At 53.3% G+C, this 22,355-nt stretch overlaps 1 protein-coding gene across 2 annotated transcripts in view; it reads right to left on the minus strand.

Annotated features, from left to right (window-relative positions):
- Window positions 1-217: 217 nt before the first annotated feature.
- The window catches only part of CGN (cingulin), a 62,755-nt gene continuing 40,617 nt past the window's right edge, over window positions 218-22,355 (minus strand). For both annotated transcript variants that reach the window (XM_027830308.3, XM_037883084.2), the window contains exons 16-21: window positions 20,885-20,974; window positions 15,995-16,078; window positions 10,659-10,777; window positions 9,437-9,545; window positions 5,684-5,847; window positions 218-4,907 (exon numbers count right to left, since the gene is read on the minus strand). In XM_027830308.3, the coding sequence (XP_027686109.2) occupies window positions 4,766-4,907; window positions 5,684-5,847; window positions 9,437-9,545; window positions 10,659-10,777; window positions 15,995-16,078; window positions 20,885-20,974 (708 nt within the window). In that variant the 3' untranslated portion in view covers window positions 218-4,765. The remainder of the gene's footprint in view (window positions 4,908-5,683; window positions 5,848-9,436; window positions 9,546-10,658; window positions 10,778-15,994; window positions 16,079-20,884; window positions 20,975-22,355) is intronic.

The following is a 22,355-nucleotide window of genomic DNA, read 5'->3' on the forward strand; positions in this document are numbered from 1 at the left end:
GTCTCATTTGATACTTAAGATTGTCAGCTCTTTGGGGAAGTGACTGTATTTTTGTTCTGTTTGTACAGCGCGTAGCGCCCTGCGGTCTTGGTCCATGACTGGGGCTGCTAGTACAACACAAACAAAAATAAATACGAGATGCAGGGGAAAACTGCAATGAGATTAGCTTCAGCATGTATAAACTTTTAATTTTAAAATACAAGTTGAAGGGCATATGCAAGAGGAAAACAAAGTTACATAATAATCAGATCATCTCTCTCATATGCTGCTATACAAGCAATCAGAATCCACAGGGGCATGAAAGCCACTCTGCAATGAACGCTATTAGCATGGGACTTGAATCAATCCTTCCCCTCCCTTGTCTCAAATTCCTCTTACATCGGGTTTTATTTTAAAAAAGCAAGTCATCCTCGCAGGAGATCTCAGCAAGGATTCCCCCTCCCTCCCTCTCTCTGGCCCAGCCTCTGGAGACCATCCGTAACCCAGGCTCATCCCTGCACGTTTCTTGGGGAGGACATGCAGGCGGCTTGTGTCTCTGATTCAACTGCCAGGAGGGCAAAGCCTGGGGCCCACAAGAAAATTCGTCCAGCTTGGCAGCGAAATATCCTCTTGGTGTATAGAGCCACAGAACCAGCCGGAAGGCAAGGCCCAGCCTCGCTCAGTCCTCACTGACCAGGCAGAAGAGGGGGAGACGGTGCCCCATCTGCTGCGGGATCCCCACACACATTGCGGGGTGACAATCGGACCACACAATTCTGCGGCTCCTTGGCTCTCGCTGCGGCAGAGTATCAATGGGCCCGTTACCCTAGGGCAGCCCTGGGAGAAGCGTCACTGACTTCCAGGCGGTTGTTCTGCATTTACAGCAGAGGGAGGGGGGAAATTCCAGCACTGAGCAGGTCCCAGACTATTGTCACTCACTCCAACCAGCCACACCCACGCCTGCTGCTAGGGTCTGTAATGAACGTCCGTGGGTCCCTTAGCAGCTCTGAAGCAGGGCTGGCTCCCATCAGGCTCCTGAAGTGGGAGGTATGTTAGATCTCAAAAAACAAAAACAAAACAAATCCCAAAACTCTGCTGGGAGGACCATCTTCTTGCTCCATCAGCCACACAGCTCATCAATGGCTGTTTCTCGAGAGTCTCACGTCCCTTTACTTTGACGGCTGGTGGGGGAAGGGAACCTTAAATTCCATCTCCTCATTCCACCCCTACAACCTCCCTTTTGAAGCTGCTGCTCCACTGAGCAGCTTGCCCGTAACAGTGCAAGGGGTGGGTCTCTGCATCCATCAATAGAGCCCCGATGAGGCATCTGCTGTCTAGGGAGACCGCCCTGGGATCTAGAGGCTGGCCAGCTCTGGAGAAATGCTCTTGGCTAGTTCCCTCTCTGCAGCCTCCTCCGGATCAGGCGGGTTTGGAGGAAAAGCAAAGCCAGGCGCAGAAGGCGGGGGCTGCCTGCAACGAAACCCACACAGGCCCTGCAGATGGAGAGTGAAACAGGACAGCCCTCAAAAGGTGTGGATGGCAACCTGGTTAGTGAAACCTTCGCTCCAGCTCCTTTGCAATGGGCACGTTCCTACAGTCACAGAGCGTCACAGGTTCAGGCTGTCGTCATGATACAGCTGCACCCATCCAGGGCTTTTTAGGGGGTAGGCTGTGTGTGTGGGGGGGAAGATTCCCCCCACCCATCTGTGGGTGTTTTAACAAGGAATCTTTGTTTCAGTTATTAAGTGCCCAGTGTGAAGAGTCCCAATCAAAATCCAGAGAGAGAGAGAGACCCAACCCACCAAGATCAGCTGAAAATCCAGCTGTTTGAAAGCTGGGTTGGATGCTCAGCTGGTGCAGATCCGCGCTCTTCCATCCACGGCAATGGAGCTATTCCCCTTCACGCCAGCAGACGATGTGGCCTTGATTCGTAAGTCAAGCCTTGATTCACCTGCTCTTCCTCAGTGGCAGCAGCCTCTAAACAAGAAAAAACTTGGCTCCCTGAGCAGATTCCTCCGCAAAGCCTCATGGTGGAGAGCCGGAGCTGGTTGGGGTAGGTTGAGAGATTGCAAAGGTGTCTCTGAACCACTGCATCCCAGGAGAAGGTGACAGCACTGGCTTGTCGATGACCTGAGATGCATCTTGCAGAACTTATCCACTGAGTGTGTTTGTTTCCGGGGGGGATGTTAGCCTGGAAACACTAGAGCCAAACACCTTTTACATCTAGATCAGCAGCTTTGGGAGGTCCCAATTAGGGGCAGCTATTTAAATGGTCCAAGCAAGCCTCAGAATGTCTCTGGGCTGCGTGACCAGCACGCTGCCATGGAGCAGATGAGAACTCCGAGGACTTGCTGTTCCCATGGCGTTTTGCGAACTGCCGGGCCCATAGCTGCAGACGTTCGAACCAAGCATCAGGACAAAAAACAAGCATCCAAAGCACCGTCTCATCCGCGTGGCTACGGAGACCTGCTCTAGGGCAGCATGCCAAGCAAGGCAGGGCAAGCAAGCAAGGCCCCTGTTGGGAGCAGAAGGGCGTGAACACTAGTGGAAGCTGAAATCATGCAAGACAAGGCAATGGCTATATTTGGGCATTGGGGATTTTTGTTAGCCCTTGAGCTCAGACCGAGCATCAGGGTGTATTTGTCACCTCCCCACCCCTGCTCCTGTCTCTTGCTGCCTCAGGCAGGGGGCACGTGCATGTTAAATCGGGTTATTTTAAAACATAGGCATGTTTAAATGTTCTACCCCCAAGTCCGCTTCCAAGCAGAAATTCACTGGACTAAGTTTCCCCCACTGGACACTCCCCATTAAGGCACGATGGTCAAGGCCTGACTTTCAGATTGCTCTGAAACCCCTGAGCTGGTGAAGTTTAAAAAGGTAACAGAGGGAGACTGAGGTGTTAGCAGTTCAACCCGCAACAGAAGCAGGGGAGGGGAGCGGGGGGGGGGTCCACACACTTAGTGGAAACGCCCTCCCCCCCCCCCGCCCCGCATATGTTCCCAATCTATAAAGCGGCACTTTAGGAATAGGTGCAAATTCAGCTACAAAACGAGGCTCAATGGGAGCTGAAAGGCAGGTTCGGTTCAAGGATACATAGGTCTCAAGCAGGGCTGGCCCAGTATTGTTCTTTCCTCTCCGAATAGGCTGGGTGCATTACAGCCCAGCCCAGCTCACACTCCACTGATCACAACTGCAGCTGGGTGAGTGAAGCAGGAGCGGCGTTTGGGGACATGGAGGAGCTTGAAGGTGAGAGAATTTGGCTGCTCAGCCCATCAAGGCCAGTACAGCCCCTGCTTTTCATTAACATCCGCAGCACACGTGCTTCCGAAGGCAGAGGTTTGCTTTCCCTGGCTGGTTTATTGCCAAAAAACAGACGCGAGAAACTGCTGGAGAGGTGCAAGATAGTAGGGGCCCCCAGCAGGCAGACCCCAGGTGTTTGTTATTAACTGCATTGGAGACAGCCCTGGAGGCTGGATGTCCCTTTATACAGGACAGCAGAATGTGGACAGGATGGCCAGGCAGCCCTGCCCTGGATGGACCCCCAGGGTCATGCCTCATTTCGTGATTGATCGCTTGGCTCCGACAGGTGGAGGCAAGCTCTCATGCTCATTAGTTTCAACAACAAAGTGCTATCATGTCAGATAAAAGCCTCAGCTATTCCAAAACCTGTTTTACTTCTTCCTCCATGGGCCAGCTGCGACGGGGATTAGTGTAATGTCACTGACAGCTGGGGACTGGACCGAGACCCACCAGTTCCTCTCGCACAGGCCATGAACCCTTGGGGTCCCAGTCAACCTGGGTGATCTCTAACTTTTCCTGACCTACATCCCCATCCTTGGCCTCCTCCCCCAGAGCAGGGCCAACAGAAAGGGCCAAAAATGTGCCAACAGAGTCCCTTGCCAAGCACACTAGCCCCATAGAGTTTCGCAAGCCTGAGGCTCCCGCTCCCCATCCTCTGTCATTACGAAGTCAGAGCCATCCTTCAGCGCAGACACGTGCTCATAAAGAATGAAGAGAAGGGAAGAGCAGCACGTATTGATGGGCTGGCCAGGAATTTCTCTTTAACAGGGCATGAGGAAATGAAAGCTGCAAAAGTCCTGGAAAAAGCAGCCGCTGGATTTTAGCCCCAGGACTCCATGAGGGTGTCTATAGACATTAAAGAGACTCTCAGAGCAGAACCCAGCTTTCCCACACACCCGGACCGTCTCCTCAGATTCTGGTTGCTGACGGTAACCTACCACGCTTCCCCTTCTGGCAGAGAAAAGTGAACTCCCACGGTGCCTGAAGAGACAGGTTCACCTCTTGTTTATGAGCCACAGAATATCATCTTGCCTTATTGCACATCTGTTTCCACCCCCCACCCCCAGTATACAGACAAACATTTGGTTAAGATACGAAACATCTGGAATTTAAGCAGTACCCTGAGAATCACAGAGAAAAACAGATTAAATAGAATTTTCTGGGGATCTTAACACCCAATTCTGCCCCACCCTCCCTCCCAATTTAAGCAGAAAACCTTCCTGCACATTGTTCTCAGTTCTTCTGCTCCTGGCTCCTTCCAGTTAGCTGCTTTTTGGAAAGGACGCATGTGTCAGCCGACTCCAATCCAAGGATCGCTGGCCTCCAGGGTGTTGATTTTCCTCCTAAAGGGACTGGAACGTCAGTGGATAGGGGACGCTCCCCCGTGGAATGACGCCCTGCACCTGCCTCTCAAGGAGCCCAAAGTAGTTCTGACTGTGGGGAAAAAGGCGCACCCCAGGAGCCAGTTAACGACCCGCGCTAGCTGCTAGCAAGAGCTGGTCTGCAGGTTCCCCTCCGTCAGCAGCGAGGCGATGGAGGACGGGCTGTAGGCGCTGTCAAACTCCTCGTCCGAGCTCAGGCGGTCGTCGTCCAGGGAGGCCTCTGCAGCCGAGCGGGTGGCCTTGCGCCTGGGTGGGAAGAGGACGAGCCAGTGAATGGCTGCGGTTACCTGGCCCTGCACTCTGGCCCTGGCTGGCTGATTCCCACTAGGGCCTAGAGCAACGGGGAGATCCCTGCTCTAAACCAGGAGCTCCCATCTGCCCACAGCCCTGATCGGACACCCTGCACCCCAAACACTGTGTTAGAGGGCAGCAATGAGATGAAAAGATCAATGAAATTCCGGACAGGAACCGTTCCAAGCCTGCTGGGCTGAGACTTCCATGGAGCTGGGGCAGGTCAGTGCCCAGCCTTCGCTTGACTCTCAGCGGGACCGGGGCAGGATTGTTTGACTATCCCCGCCCACCGCGCTACGGACTTCCCTTGGCCGCAGGCTCAGTGTGAACGACCCTCGCTAGGGCGCTGGAGCATGGCTTAGATTATGGGCACACTGCCGCTCGGCTTCGGGGAGGTCGCTTAGACCAGATTCCTGCTCTCCGAGAGCAGATCTTCCTCGGCGCGCCCAGCGCAGAGCTATGCCTAGCTACAGGGCTGGAAGGAGGGCAGGGGACAGGCAGCCTGCGATTATTCCTCAAGGGGGAGTTTTCATTGTCACATTTCTGCTGGGAGATGAGCTAGGGCTTCAGCCGGCCGCACAGGGAGACTGGTACGGAGAAGAGCTAAGTTGGGATGCGTATTGCTCCAGGAGCCCCTTACCTGTGGGGACCCCTGGGACACCAGGCTAAGGAGGGGATTCTGCTGCACACAGTTGGGACACACCTGACCACCCACCGCACCCACTGCCTACCAGGCCTCCTTCTCCAGGGCCTTGACGCGATTCTGCAGCTGCTCGTTGAGTTCGTGCTGCTCCTCCAGCTCCCGCTGCGCTTTCTTCCTGGCGCTTTCCAGGCGCTCGATCTCCTCCTCGGCCTCGTCCATCTGGCGCTTGAGCGCCTTGACGCGTAGGCTTAGCTGCGCGGGGCAGAGCAACGGGGGCGTAAGGGGAGGGGCATGTTGGCTTGTGGCGCTGGGAGGATGCCACCTAGACCCGGACACCCAGGCAGTGCCGGAGGGACCTCACCCCCACCTCTACCCCTCTCCTCCTGCCCCAGGACGCTCCGGGCCTCTGCTAGCAGCAAGAGCCATTCACAGCCACAGCAGTGTCCTGGTGCTGAAGGAGGCCAGAGCAAGCCGGGAACCAGCCATGCTCAGCCCCCTCTGGAGGCTGCGAGTGGGATAAGAGCCTAGACACACTAGGACTCGCAGGGGCACATCCCACAGTTCTTAGCTCTGCAGCGAGCGGAGCTGCTCTAGATTCTTTCCCAGTGAATTGTGGGAGAACTTGTCTGGCCTTCTGGGCATAGGGGGGGATGTGGGGGGAATTGTGGGAAGGCAGTGGAGGACTGTCAGCACTATCAGGCGTACAGCCTGCATCCTCATTTCGAAGTGGAACCTGAGCCCTCACCCGCACCCAGGCCAGCATGATCACCCTGACATCTGCTGGGAGAGCAATACAGCAATGCACAGACAATCCAAGAAGTTTCTGGAGAGTGTTGGGGACAACTTCCTGGTGCAAGTGCTGGAGGAACCAACTAGGGTCCGTCTTCCTCTTGACCTGCTGCTCACAAACAGGAAAGAATTGGTAGGGGAAGTAGAAGTGGGTGACAACCAGGGCAACAGTGACCACGAGATGGTCAAGTTCAGGATCCTGACAAAAGGATGAAAGGAGAGCAGCAGAATACGGACCCTGGACTTCAGAAAAGCAGACTGGAAAAATCATGGAGCAGGTCTTCAAGGAATCCATTTTGAAGCATTTGGAGGAGAGGAAGGTGATCAGGAACAGTCAACATGGATTCACCAAGGGCAAGCCATGCCTGACCAATCTGATTGCCTTCTATGATGAGATAACTGGCTGTGCGGCTATGAGGAAAAACAGCGGACGTGATATATCTTTACTTTAGCAAAGCTTTTGATACGATCTCCCACAGTATTCTTACCATCAAGTCAAAAAAGTATGGATTGGATGAATGGACTATAAAGGTCAATTGTCAGGCTCAGCGAGTAGTTGATCAATGGCTCGATGTCTAGTTGGCAGCTAGACATCAAGTGAAGTGCCCCAGGGGTCTGTCCTGGGGCGGGTTTTGTTCAACATCTTCATTAATGATCTGGATGATGGGATGGACTGCACCCTCAGCAAGTTTGCGAATGACACTAAACTGGGGGGAGAGGTAGATAAGCTGGAGGGTAGGGATAGAGTCCAGAGTGACCTACACAAATTGGAGGATTGGGCTAAAAGAAATCTGATGAGGTTCAACAACAACAAGTGCAGAGTCCTGAACTTAGGATGGAAGAATCCCAGGCATTGCTACAGGGTGGGGACCAACTGGCTAAGCAGCAGTTCCTGAGAAAAGGACCAGGGATTACGGTGGATGAGAAGCTGGATATGAGTCAGTCTTGTTGCCAAGAAGGCCAATGGTATATTGGGCTGCATATAGTAGAAGCATTGCCAGCAGATCCAGGGAAGTGATTATTCCCCTCTATTTGGCACTGGTGAGGCCACATCTGGAGTATTGCATCCAGTTTTGGGCCCCCCACTACAGAAGGGATGTGGACAAATTGGACAAAGTCCAGTGGGGGCAATGAAAATGATTAGGGGGCTGGGGCAGATGACTTATGAGGAGAGGCTGAGGGAACTGGGCTTATTCAGTCTGCAGAAGAGAAGAGTGAGGGGGGATTTGATAGCAGCCTTCAACTACCTGAAAGGGGGTTCCAAAGAGGATGGAGCTCGGCTGTTCTCAGTGGTGACAGATGACAGAACAAGGAGCAATGGTCTCAAGTTGCAGTGGGGAAGATCTAGGTTGGATATTAGGAAAGACTTTTTCACTAGGAGGGTGGTGAAGCACTGGAATGGGTTACCTAGGGTGGTGGTGGAATCTCCATCCTTAGAGGTTTTTAATTCCCGGCTTGACAAAGCCCTGCCTGGGGTGATTTAGTTGGTGTTGGTCCTGCTTTGAGCAGGGGGTTGGACTAGATGACCTCCCGAGGTCTCTTCAAGCTCTAATCTTCTATGATTCTGAAACACCAAACTTGGGTGAGAGGGTTTTGTGGGAGGGGGACCAGGGTCCACACCTGGCTAAGAGCCCAGGCGAGCTCTGCAGGGAAGAGAGACTTCTAGAGGATTAAGAAGCATCCAGGACAGGAGGGAAGATTTTTTTGTTTGAGTATGGAGTCAGCTCCATGGACAGAAGTAAGGTTGGGGGGGGGGGGGGGGGGGGGAAGAGGGGAGAAATAAAGATGCTCAGATACCGATCAGAATTCGTACAGTCTTCTAAGCTACTGTACATGGGCAGGCTCCCTCTGCACCATGGACAGATGCTATCCTATCTCCTTACACTCCTATAGATCCATCCACACTCCACTGTGCCACATGCATCAGCCACAGCTTGAGGAAACCAGGCGTGATTAGGACTTTCTCCACAAGGAATCCAGGTGGAGAAGATGCAAACTACTGTCCTACCAGCGTATTATGTGTGGAAGCTTCTGGCTCTGGGAACGCCACCCAAGACATGCTGTATGCAGGCAGATCTTGGCTAGTGGCTCAGTTTAGTCAGGCAACGAGAGGGGTGTTTTTGTTCCCTCATGTTTTGTTCTCAGCGAACCACGGGGAGGCACGGTCAGTAGAACCCAAAGGATCTGCCCCCAACACCAAGAGAGCAGCTCAAGTAGGCCAAAGGGGGGAGCAGAGAACCGAAAACGAAGAGCAGGCTTGGGAGATATGATGAGAGACCAGCCGTAATTAGGCAAGACGGAACGGCAACAGAGACCAGGAAGCTGAAGCAGATTCTTAAAATGCTTCTACAGGACTATTCTGCATGGGGTCTTCTCCCAAAACCCTGCCCCCCCACGCCCTAAAAGGACACGAGACAGGGAGACACCGAAATATTAGGCTGTAATCAGGATGGGGGGCAGGAGGGGCTTGATGAGGCAGAGAGAATGGGGTGGCTGCAGTTGGAAAGGGGGATGGCTCTTGCACCAAGAGGAGAAAGATGCTGCGTGAAGGAGCAGAGAGGAGATGTGTGGGAGATGAGCCGAGATCAGATCCGTGGGTCTGGCCCATGGTTTCCGTTGGTACCCAGATTGGATTGGCCAGTAGGAGAGATCAGCCCCGAACTGGAGCCAAATCACTGTCTGAAAGCGCATGTACAAACACGCATATGCAAACACACATGCATGTACACACACACACACAGCTGATGTTCTAGGGTCTGTGCTATCCAGCAGCTGAGCTGGGATCAGCAGTGTAAAGGGTCTCACACACACACACACACACCCACCCACACCCCCCCCACACACACCTCTCCGGCTGCACAGAGCCAACTTGGCTGAGGTTTCCCCATTTGTCTGCCAAGCAGGTGCCAGAGGCTGTGGAAGCCATTTAAACAAATAAAAATTGGAAGACAAGAATGGAGGGATGAGAGTGATGCCCCAAGGCAGCTCCAAGAGTCAGAGTGTGTGGGGTGGTCAGGGGTGGGGGGAAGACAACATAATGTCATCTACACACCTGGTCCTTCTGGTCATTCACATGCTGCCTTTCGTCGTCGATCTGGATCGTCAGCTCCTTCACTTTCCTTTCCAGTTTGCGGTTTGAGGACACCAGGACGTTCTTTTCCCTGAAAGCACATTGGGCACAGCTCAGCCGCTGCTCTGCTCAGACACGCACAGGATCGGTTTACCTTATGGTGGCCCCCAGAAGCCCCTATTGAGACTGGGGCCCGCTCTGGTGCTGCACAGACAGCCCGTGCCCCAGAGAGCTCACAGTCTGAACAGGGAAACTGAGACCCAGAGAAATAAAGCGCCTAGCTGCAGCTCACACAAGCAGTCAGAGACAGAGCTGAGATTTGAACCCAGAACCTCTGAGTCCGAGTGCAGCACCCTAACTACTAGGCCACCCCTTCCCTCTGCCCTTTGAGGGCAGCATGACTTGCGCCTACAATGACCTGGGACGACCTACCTGCAAAAATTAGATTTGGCTCAAGAAAAATTACAAGGGTGCACGAGGATTTAGTTCTGGTGCAAGGTGCCAGGTTGACAGGCCTGGAAGCAGGCACCGTGTTTATCTACAACACAGGGACAGCCCCAAGGCAGATAGCGCTGGGCACGCTTCCCCCAGACGCCACCAACAAGGTTATTACGCAATGCCCAGCACTACGTCAAGCCTATTGTGCACACAGGTCAGCGTCCAAGGGGGGTGGCTCTGACAATGCCAACCTGAGCTGGAGAAGAGTTGCCTGTGGATGGCTGAGTGTCTCAGTCCCCTTTTATACAGCAACGATCAGTGCCACATCCTCTTGCTGATGTATTTTTCCACTGCATAACACTAGGCAGCAAACAATGAGCCGATTCAGCCATGTGAGTTACACCAATTAGGAATGCCTGTTTTTAAAACTCTAGTCTGAGATAAAAAGAAAAGGAGTACTTGTGGCACCTTAGAGACTAACCAATTTATTTGAGCATAAGCTTTCGTGAGCTACAGCTCACTTCATCGGATGCATACAGCCCCTAGCCTGGACACAGTTATACCAGTATAGCTTATTCTCCTTTCCACAGAGGAATAGCTATACTGGTCGAACTGCATCCGCTCTGGGGGGTGTGAAGGGAAGGGTTGTAGCTCTCTATACTGTTAGAGCGATATAACCTGTGTTTAGACAAGGGCTTAGCATTGAGTGCTTTGTGCTCTTCTGCCAGATGGGGCCAGGTCCAATTACTGTTTCCACATCTTTTACCTCTCTTCTGCCTGCAGCTTATCCTGCAGTTCCTGGATCCGCGACTCCAGCTGAGACAAACTGGCGCTCGGTTTCTGCAAGCCTTCCGAGCTGGCCAGTCGGCTTTTCAGGTCTTTGTTCTGATGGGAGAAATTACACCTGATTAGTCACCCAAGAAACCAACAGCCAGCAGCAGAGTGAGAAAGTTGGCCTTATAAACAAACAGAGAAGGAACGGAGCGTTATGTAAACTTCGGCAGTGAGTCAAGCTCTGCAAAATCCCTTTCACAAATAGGAAGCTTAATGCGTAGGGTTATATAATGGCAATCATTTTTCCTGCATTAAAAATGTTGCCAAGTGAGCGTAGTTTAAAACTGTTTGTGGAATCCAAGCGCTAAGAACAGGTGAAGACAGTTCTCCCGCTCTGCAAAGCCAATGCTGTCAGAACATGCTGGCTGGGGATCACAGGCCAGGGAATAGCTTACATCTCCATTTAGGCCGTGCCTCCCAATGCTCCATCACGATCAGCAGGAAAAACCGCACACCTCCCCCACAGAATGGAGTTTACCTGCCCACAGTCCTGTACGGATACAGGTTTAGCAGCAAGCCAAAGCTCTCCTGGCGGGGACACAATCCAGTGCAGAACTCAGATATTAATGACCAGTGTATTTAATAGCTTCCTCAGCCCAAAGAGCTAAATTTGCCAGCTTCACCTCCTTCCCTAAGAGCCATCACAGCTCCTCTAGCCTGCTCCACGCGAAGCGACAGCAGAGACAACGCCAATATTAAACACACCTCGGTAACTGGCAACGTCCAGGAGGGAGAAATAGGGCTGAAAACTTTTGAAGAATGAGCTTGATGCACTGCAGGGAACTTTGTGACTTTTTGCACTACCTGAAGTCAGCAGCTCAAGCCGAGTGTTGTTTTGTCCTTGTTAATTACATGCAGAGAACAAGAACAGCTTGAAGGATTTGCTTTTTTGAGCCAGCACACACTTGTGTAGCAGAGCATTTGGCAACACAAGTCCGGGCAGGCAGCTGCTGCATGTTCACAGCAGTCCAGGCTGTAGTTTACCACCACGTTTTTTAAAGAACTTTGGAATTAAGAGCCTATCTACGAATTAAGGTGCATCGCGGCAGGGAAAGCTGTCTAGGAGGCATCGGCGCGATTTCGTCTTAAGTCGCCTGGTTCCTCTAAAGCACGGGTCAATGAGTTCTGGGGCTCCAAATGGATTTGAACCATGAGTCAGTTCGGGTCTGCAGATAGACCCTGAAGATGTGGGCCTTGTAGTAAGATGAAGCCCTGAAACATAAACCCTTATATCAGAGGCCCTGTATGAGGCCTAAGGCCTGAACTAAAGTAATGGTCAAGACTTTGCTAACATAAAGCAAAGTTAAGCTGCGCGCCGGAGGCAGGCCCAGCTCACAGAAGCTGGCAAGGAAAGGGCTGATGTTGCAAAAATACACAAACCTACAAGGCACTAGACGCTAGAGAGATAAACATATGCTAGGACGGTACCGGAACACTCCGATACTTGCACATTCCGCACAGATAACAAGGAACAGGTTGACTCATCCTAAAGACAAGGGCAAAAGAATACTATGATGGATAGAGTTGTTTTGTTCGAACCAACATGAACAAGGTGAGAGGCGGCACCTTACTGCGTAAAGGGGTTGTACCTTGCTACGTAGAAGGGTTGCACCTCAATGCGTCAGGAGTGATGTGTAACTTGTTTGTACCCGTGTATCAGAATGCACCCCTGAGGGGCTGTCTTTGTCTGGCCTAGGGGGCAGTGGAGTGTCCCACCACGGACTAGCTGGTCCATTGTCGGGGGCTCATATTCATACTATGTCCTGTAGTGTCTGCGGGGAACCATTCCTGTGCTTCATTTGACAATAAACCTGGCCGGGTGCCTTGGTACCTTATTGGAGTCCGTGGTCATTGGGGATTCTCTCGGGGGTCTGCTGTGTCAGCGATCTGCAGAGCCAGGGCAGCACACAGAGGGAACACATGCACGCAGCCGACTGTTATCAACATTGAACAGAGCAGAGCACCACACCAGTGACGTCTGACGGCAGGCCTCAGGTCTGTGTTTCTGCCCAGCCCCACTGCCGATTGCCCCGGCATAAGACTGGTGGAGATGCTCTGTGCCACATCCCCCCTAAGCGTGTCTAAGGAAGGAAGAAGCGAGGGCAAAGAACTCTGCCCTCCGGCTAGTCGATGTTGCTACATGGGGCCCCGTTGCAGCTAAGGTGCATGTTAGAGCTGCCCTGGGTGCAGCTTTAGCTCTGGTAGCCTCAGTATCCAGAAGAGAGACAAAGCCACCGGCACCTCAGCCTCCTCTTCAGCACTGTGCCTAGCCAGGTCCCAGTCTCTGAACTCAAACCCCAAGAGTTTCTTGTAGATGGCATGTGACAAAGCCTCCCACCCCAAGCCCTCCCTCTCCCTGCCTTCAGGAACGGCTCCTGGCAGCGAGGTCAGCATTCTGGGACGGCAGGAGAGAGCTGCCTCTTGGACCCCAATAGCTCAGGGCCTCCCTTCTCCTGGAAAGGCAAAGGGCATCAGCCTGCCCATAGAGGCCCCATCTCCATATCTACAAAGGAGCCAGGAGACCTGAGAATATTGACTGCACGACAACCTGCAACAAGAGCTCGCTGCACCCTTGCAACCAGGTTAAGAACAAACCCCAACAGCTTAACGCTTGAGCTCTGTTGCAGGGTTCTAGGCAGCACTAACGAGATGCCCTGGCTCGCAGCCGCGGAGGAGGCAGGGGCCTTGGGAGGGTCACAGCGCTGGACAGAACACAGCGGACAGTTATTCTCAGAGGTAAGGCAGGGCAGAGAGTTACACAGCTGCTCTCTGGCAGTCCCTTGTGGCACAGGCTCGTACAACACCTCCATGGATTGCTGCAGAGTTTGCTTCCACTGAAGGCCGTTTGGGGCACTGTATTACGCTGCAGCTGGGAGCGAGTCTCCTAGGCTGGGCAGGCAGATAGTTTAGTGCTTTGGCTGTCTCAGAGATCTGCCCCTCTGCTTTGCTATCTAGGACTCCCCACCCTCCTTTCGCCGACAGTCCCTGCATTTCACCTATAAATTCCTCTTCCCCTTTAAGTTTCAGAGTAGCAGCCGTGTTAGTCTGTATCCACAAAAAGAAAAGGAGGACTTGTGGCACCTTAGAGACTAAAATTTATTTGAGCATAAGCTTTCGTGAGCTACAGCTTCCCCTTTAAGAATTAGGCCAAGCCCAAGGTTCTCAGCCTCCCAGGGCACACAGCTAGCCTCAGTCCCCTGCAGGCGGGGAGAGGTTTATGGGAGTTCCAGGGGATTAGAAAATCATGTCCATTAAGAACTCCCTACACAAGGTGCAACACGCCTGGGGCCCCCCCCCCGAGCTGGGTGTGTGCAATAAACTGAAAATTAAGAGTGAAGATTAGGAGAGGAGACACCCCTTATTATCCTAGCCGCCTTTGGAATGCCACAGGAGGGATCGCAGAGCCGCTGGCAGGAGGCGCAACGATGCTGCCGGAAGAAATCCTGAGGATCTCCGACTCTGTCCCTGCTTGGAAAGGAGGTTAAACACTTCAGCCATTCGCAGCATTTTTCTGCTCATATTCCAGTAGCCCCCAGAGACACCAAACAGGGCCCACTGGAGCAGGGACTGTGTCGCTTCTGGCATAGAGATCATACAGTCATACTTTGGGATGCAGATGAGAGAGGGGGGAAGAGAGGACAGGGATACAGACTCTTCTTTGCATAGACAGGCTGGGACCACAGCGTATATTTATTGTTTCTATTATGGTAACATGGCCCCTGATCCTTGACCGGGGTTCCTTTTTGTGTTAGACGCTGGGCAGACGAAGAAGACAGACGGACCATCCCTTCTGCAGAGAGCTTGAGACTGAGATATCGAGAACGACACAACAGGTCACAGATTGCAAGGCCAGAAGGGACCAGTGTGATCACTTAGTCTGACCTCCTGTATGACCCAGAGAACTGCCCCCAAATAATTCCCAGAGCAGAGCTTTTAGAAAAACATCCAGTCTTGATTCAAAAAGTTGTCAGTGATGGAGAATCCACCATGACCCTTGGTAAATTGCTCCAGTGGTTAGTTACCCACCTGTTAAAAATTTACACCTTATTTCCAGTCTGAACTTGTCTAGCTTCAACATCCAGCCATTAGATTGTCTTAGACCTTTCTCTGCTAGACTGAAGAGCCCATTATTAAATATTTGTTCCCCATGTGGGTGTTTTAATCTAGCCACCCCTTAACCTCTTTGTTAAGTTACCTAGTTTGTGCTCTTTGAGTCTATCACTCTCAGGCAGGTTTTCTAATCCTTTAATCGTTCATGTGGCTCTTCTCTGACCCCTCTGCAATTTATCAGCATTCTCCTTGAACTGTGGGTGCCAGAACTGGACACAGGATTCCAGCAGGAGTCGCATCAGTGCCCAGTACAGAGGTAAAATAACCTCCCGACTCCTACCTGAGATTCCCCCATTTATGCCTCCCAGGATTGCATTAGCCCTTTGGCGACAGCATCACACCAGGAGTTCACACTCAGCTGGTCACCCACCACGACTCCCAGATCTTTTTCAGAGTCGCTGCTTCCCCCAGGTGGATGAAATGGACGCAACGTGAGGATCAAACAACAGAACAAGCAGAGTTCAGCAGGTGTCCTGGCCTGACAGCACCAGACAGGAGGTGTCGCTGCAGAGGCAGGTTTTGAGGGTGCTAACGAGAGGTGACAGCTTTATGGGGTGGGGGTGGGGGTGGCATGGGAGACTGTGAAATAGCGTAGAAGGGGTTGGGGGACTTTTGTTGATAAAGAAAAACAAGTGGGACCAGTAGAGTCGGTCTTGCATAGAAGAAGTATGCTGCTGATGAGCTAAGACCATCACATTGTGGGCAGTAGCAACGGGGCAGACCTATTGCTCCAGGTGACCCCATTCCCCACCTGGGGCAGGGTCGCTCCCTGCGGGACACAGTCTGCAGCATTCTCTCCAGCCTAGTTTTAAAACTCCCAAGCAAAGGAGGCTTCCACCCCTCTCCTTTGGGGACCCTTCCACCGCCAGATAGATCTCTGGGTGAGGAAGCTTTTTCAGGATCAGAGCAAGATGATCAACCAAGTCACAAGAGCAAGCTGGTTTAAATGCATTTTCTAGCACTTGCGGGAGGGGGCAGACTTGCAACCCCTTGACGTCTCGGCATTTGCAAGAAACCACAAGAGCAGCCATCAGCTACCCAAGCAGACAGCAGGCCTAGCTCCAGGAGAGGCAGAGCCGTGCAGCAGCATATCCAGAGCAGCACCAGCTGCCAGCATTGAAAGAGGTGTCCAAATCCCACATCCGGTCACAGCCTTACCTGCCTCTCCAGGGAGATCTTGTCGCACTCCAGGTCCTGCCGACTGGAGCGCTCCTGCAGCAGCTCTGCACGCAGCTGGTCAATCTGGAGGAAGGAAGGTAGGTTTTGTTTAGGGGTTATTTCTGGTCAGAATGGTGTCTTCTCTCAGCCAGTGGCAGTTCTCTCCCTGGCAGACGGCTAAGATTCCTGAGGTCATTCATGGATACAGCCAGTCAGAGGACTGGCGGGGCAGTTCAGGAACTTCCGAGTTCTAATCTTGGCTATTACACACGTCCCGAGTCCCCTCCCCACGGTGTGCCTCAGTGTCCCCACCTGTAGCCTGCCTTTCCTGCAGAGGACTGTAAGGATTAGAGGCAGCATTGCATTTCAAGGGGGGCTGTACCTTCCCAAAGCCAACAGAAGCTAGGCACAATTGGCATTTTTGGGGAAATCAAAGGCGCCAGGGCCGAATTCTCAGTTCAGCTCACGTCCCTCATGATCAACGGAGTCACACCAGTGGCAGTCTGGAGTGGCTGGCCCATAAAACATGACAAGTAGCAGGCACTGTGGTTCCATTACATTAATGTGGGTTCCGTGGGAGCTGAAAGCGACTGTACTAAGATTCCAGTTCTCTGTAGAACAGCCAGGGGGCCTCCGCCAGGGCCCCTTTGTGCCAGGCGCTGTACGAAGTCCCCCCCGCAGAGTTCGGTCTGAGTAGGCAGGACAGAAGGAGTATCCCTGTTTTACAAACCGATACTAGAAGGCTGGGCTATCTAGATCAGCCACTAGGCCATGACATGGAAGACGTCAAACCCTCACCCATAGGCCCACCCTGCTTAAGCCACTGCTCCGTGCTAGGTCTTCAACTGAAACTTGCTGTCATCAGGGGGATAAACCTTTGGTGGGTTGCAGGCCCGCACTGGCAACCGGCGGCAGGGACGGAACAAAGCACCATTAAAAGGGGAAACCGTTCTCAGCTGCCGTCCATTCCCCGTGGCTGGTGTGAGCACACAGCTATGCATGCTGCTGCGGCAGCTGGGTTCAGTCAGTTAGAGAAACCATGAATACCCAGGGACCTGGAAGAGATGCATGTACAGCAGGGTGCAGCCCAGCTTGAGATCATGGCTTGGCAGAGTCCCTGATGCTGGTTAATTGCGTACGAGACACTGTGCAGAGGCTGCAGCACGTTTCATCCCTAGCGAGATTAGATCATTGTTTACTCAGCAGCCAGATCTTTTCTATTTTCTTAACGTTCGCCAAGGTCAGGCGCGAGACTTGCTGCCAGCCCCCTGCCAACAACGCCCTTCCCTTTGCCAGGCAGGGTGGAGACGGATCAGTGTAGATAGCCGAACCGACGGGCGTTTTCGCTGACGTGAGCGGAGACCATGCGGGGATGTTCTACACTGCAGCTGGGAGGTTCGGACTCCCGTTGGCGCTCTACGAACAGCTGTGTGAACACTGCGGACTCTCTAGCCCCTGGGTCTGAGCTTGGAGGACTGGCCCGAACCTCTGCCACAACGTCCACACTGCTATTCTGAGTGCAGTGGCCATGTCCCGTTAGCACGAGTCTGTCCCAGCTGCAGTGTAGACTAAGGTTGCCAACTAGCTAATCACACAAACCCAAAACACCCTTGCCCCGCCCTTTCCTCAAGGCCACGCCCTGCACCACTCCTTCTCTGAGGCCCCACACCCCCACTCGCTCCATCCCCCCTCCCTCAGTCGCTCGCTCTCCCCCACCCTCACTCACTTTCACCGGGCTGGGGCCAAGGGGTTTGGAGTGTGGGAGGGGGCTCCGGGCGGGAGTTGAGGTGCAAGAGAGGGTTCAGGGTGCAGGCTCCAGCTGGGCGGCGTTTACCTTGGGCGGCTCTTGGAAGCGACTGGCACATTTGGCTTCTAGGCTCAGGGGTGGCCAGGCAGCTCTGCACACTGCCCCTGCCTGCAGGCACCGCTCCGCAGCACCAATGGGCGGCGCTCAGGGCAGGGGCAGCACGCGGAGCCACCCATTGGCTGTTTCTGGGAGCCGCGCAGCACCAGGGCAGGTAGGGATCCTGCCTTAGCCCTGCTGTGCTACTGACCGGACTTTGGCCTATTAAAATCTCCCAGATTGCCTTTAATAGTCACCAGGAGATTGAGGCATATTCTGGGAGACTTCCGGCCAATCCTGGAGGGTTGGAGACTCTAATGTAGACACGCCCGAAAGACCTGGCAGGAGAAGTTAGGCTCTTACAGCTGTTGCGCATGGATAAATTTTCTTAAGACATCAGTGACCTGCAGGGCATTAGCAGTGCATCTCCCCTGCACCTGCTGATGGATGTTAGCCATGCCCTCACATGGCACTAGGTGCTGCTCAAAACACAGAAGAAAAGAGTCCCTGCCCCGAAGGTCTTACAATCCAGGTATTGCAACCCATTTCTGTGCCTCACTTTCCCAGTCTGAAAATGCAGAGCTCAGACTTTGACGGCACCCAGATTAGTAAATGTTAAGGCCAGTAGGGACCATTATGATCTAGTCCAGTGGTTCTCAAGATTTTGAACTGGTGACCCCTTTCACAAGGCCAGCCTCTGAGTGTGACCCCCCTTACAAATTAAAAACACTTTTAAATATATTTGACACCATTATAAATGCAGGAGGCAAAGCAGGGTTTGGGGTGGAGGCTGACAGCTCACAACCCCCCATGTAATAACCTTGTGACCCCTGAGAGGTCCCAACCCCCAGTTTGAGAACCCCTGATCTAGTCTGATGTCGCACATGAACGCCGGCCAGAGAACTTCACCCAATGTACCAAGCTAGAGCAGACCTTTGAGAAAGGGATGTCCAGTCTTAACTTAAGCTGCATGCGATGGAGAATTTAGGACCATTTAGTAACAGATATGTAGAGTCTGAATAACTGGCTACTTGGAGAGTATACCAGGGTTGTACCTTGCTCTAAGAAGCACTGAGTCTAACAGGCAGGCAGTCCCCAAACTTTCTGCAACTTCTCCATAGACCACTGATGGCTTAGCACGACAGAATAGCTGGCTTGGGGCTGACAGCTGGCTTTCAGATTGTATGCGTCAGAAATTAGGGAGCAGACAAAATAGAGACTGCAATTCAAAAATATGTTCCCTGCACAGCACTTCCAGGTCTGGCTCTAGTAAGAGTTAATAAGCCATAGATCAAAAGGAGAATTCTGTTCAGAAAATGTAAGCGCCAAGAAAGCCATTCCACCTGTATGTAACCTGTTCTCTCTGTGCCATCAAAATAATCACCTTGCAATTCAAAACGCACTTGCAGCATCCATAGGGTTCTGCAATTTGGATTCAGAAACCAGCAACATAGGTAGAGATGGGAGCGTTCGAAGGCCACCACAGAAACGAGTTACAGCAGGAACCCATAATTCAAGCAGGATAATGGGAAGGGGACTTATGTCAGTGGCAGAGCAGTTTCCAAAATGCAGAAGAGCAGCATCTGGTGGCAGCTGGAGCTTCTCATGAGCTCTTTATTTTTAAGAGGCTCCATCATCTCTTATGTTTTGTGCACACGTTAGAGGGTTTTGTTACTACAGGGATTCAAGCTACGAACGTGTTTTCAGAGCACTCTTAGGAGATGCTAAGATTGCCAGATGGAAAGCAATAGAGACCATGTCTGCAGGAGCTCAGAGGAGCTCCATCAACAGCCAACAGTCAGAACTAGTAGCATGTTTGTGAAGCAGGGAAGCCCCGCAAGAATGGGGAATATTTGCGCTAAGTCGTTGCTGTATTTGCCTATTTGGCAAGGACGGGAGGAGGCAGGGAAAGCAGAAAAGTAAAAAAAAGCTCGCACTGAGCAAATATTTCTAGGAACAATCAAGAGGCAGTAGCTCCTAGTCAGAGGTTGCTTGAGAGACTGAAACTTAGTTTAGACATGAATCTACCCAGATTCTCCCACCACCCCCCCACCAGTTCTGCAGATGGAGAAGCTGAGGAAAAAGGCAGGGGAAGGGATTCGTTCACGATTGCACAGTGGATTCAGTCACAGAGCTAGGAAAAAGGATCCAGGACTCCTGATGCCTGGGTGTCCTAGCCACTACATCACGGTGTCTGAACGGGACTAAAATAACGGCACTTATTGGGCATGGATAGTGCACTTGTATGTGTCCGTTGCAGTGAGGGAAGTTCTGCTTTAGTGTCCTTTGTGGAAGCAACTGACGCTATAGAGCATCTACCTCAGTCACATGCCGACATGATGCTGGGGAACAGATTGGAGGGGAGAACCAAGAGCCAGACAGCTAAGCCCTGGTTCCACTGGTAAGTCTGTCCACGGCAGAGCTTCCAGGAAGCAGTTACGGTAACATCAGCAAGGCTAAGGGCTGCATTCTGCGCCCGGCGGGCTCCATGCTGTGTTAGAGGCTAGCTTGGAAAGGAACGCTGAACGATTATAAATGAGGATCAGCATCATAGGGCACTGTCTAGTTGCTGGAGCACCAGGGCTCCTGGGCAAGTTCCCACCTCTGTGCCTCAGTTTCCCCATCTGCAAAGGGAGGGGTTATTTGGTCATTGTTCATATTGCAGCAGCAGCGAGGAGCCCCAGGCATGGCTCAGCACTCCATTGTGCTAGGAGCTGTACCGGACACAGAACGAAGCGATGGCCCCTGCTTCAGAGAGCTTACAATGCAGGGAACTTAGAAGCCAAGTAGTGTGGGCCCTGCTAGTCTGTCAGCCAACCTTATTGCACACCCCAGGGGCTCCTTGCATCCCTCCCTCTCCCTCAAACTCTCTTTTTGGCCCCCTCTTCCCCCCCATACCAGGAGCCTCAGTCTCTCCCCCATTGCAGGGACACTGTGCCCCCCCTCCCCTTCCTCCCCACACCATGCCAGGTCTCCATTAACCTACTGGATGAAGCTGGGCTATGGTGTGGTTTTCAAACCCTTCCCTTTGCAGCACATTCCCCTACCTGGTCTCTGCTGCGGTTAATCCGGTCAGTCAACAGCTCCACCGTGTTCCTCTCCTCGTCCAGTTCCACCTCGAGGTGCTTGGATTTCTCCTGTGAGCAGAGCCTGGGTTATTCTAGCTTCAGATTCTGGGAAGGATGGGGGCGGGGGGCAGTGGTGAGCTGGAGCCGGTTCGCTGGAACTGGTTGTTAAATTTAGAAGCCCTTTTAGAACCGGTTCTAAAAGGGCTTCTAAATTTAACAACTGGCCAAAAGTGGTGCCTTAGGCACCAACTCCGTGGGCGCTCCGCGGCTGGAGCACCCACGGGGAAAATTTGGTGGGTGCAGCTCCCCTCCGCTCCGCCTCTGCCCCTGAATTACACCCCCGCCCCCAGCCCTGCTTCCCGCGAATCAGCTGTTCACGCGGGAAGCCTGGGAGGACTGAGAAGCAAGTAGTGGTTTTGCGCTAGGCCCAGGGAGACAGAGGCAGAGCGGAGGTGAGCTGGGGCGCGGGGGCGCGAGGAGGGCCGCCCGCGCCGCAGCAGGTAACCCAGGGGTGTGCAGGGGAACCGCTCCCCACCCCAGCTCACCTCTTCCTCCCTGGGCCTGAGCGGGAAGCCACCGCCTGCTTCTCAGCTCTCCCAGGCTTCCCGCGTGACCAGCTGATTCATGGGAAGCCGGGGGTGGAGGGGGCGGCGAAGCAGAGCAGGGCGGTGCGTTCAGGGGAGGAGGCGGAGCGGAGGTGAGGTGGGGCCAGGCGCGGAGCTGCCAGTGGGTGCTCTGCACCCAACAAATTTTCACCATGGGTGCTCCAGCCCCAGAGCACCCATGGAGTCGGTGCCTTAGGCGCCACTTTTGATGTGATCAGTGGGAGGAGCAGCTTCTCCCCTGCTCCCCCTCTCGCTATGCTACCCCACCCCTAGGAGCCAGAGGGACCTGCTGCATGCTTCCTGGGAGCCACCCCAGGTAAGCACCGCCGGGACTCCCCACCTCACCCCCCAGCAGGTCCCTCTGGCTCTTGGGGGGGGGCAGAAGGGGCACCCACTACGGTGGCCCACGAGACCCTCCTGCCTGGATCCGGGGGCAGTCAGGGGACAGGAAGGGGGTGCAGGGGTCGGGGGGGCACGATCCCATCATGGGGTGAGGAGGGAACCGGTTGTTAAGATTTTGGCAGCTTATCACTGGGGGGAGGGGGTGCTTATGGGACACTACCGCTCCCCACCCCAACCTTGGACCAGACAGAGGGCCATTCACACAGAGCGTGGGGCACTCGCAGGAGTTATGGGCGCCCTAAGACATCAGTGTGCTCGGAAATGGTGAAGCTAGGCGGTCAACCCCGAGAGTGCTGGACTAAGGATAGGAACGTGATGGGGATTCAGTGGGAGAGCGCGGTAGGACCCCCAAGACCCTATTCCTGAAACGTGAGCCACATAAGTTGGTCCCCGGACCTGTGAAGAGCCTCACTGCCTGCCACGGGGCTCTGAGAGCCCCAGGG

Source organism: Chelonia mydas, chromosome 24 (genome assembly GCF_015237465.2).
Source record: "Chelonia mydas isolate rCheMyd1 chromosome 24, rCheMyd1.pri.v2, whole genome shotgun sequence".
In the NCBI taxonomy this organism is placed as follows: domain Eukaryota; kingdom Metazoa; phylum Chordata; order Testudines; family Cheloniidae; genus Chelonia; species Chelonia mydas.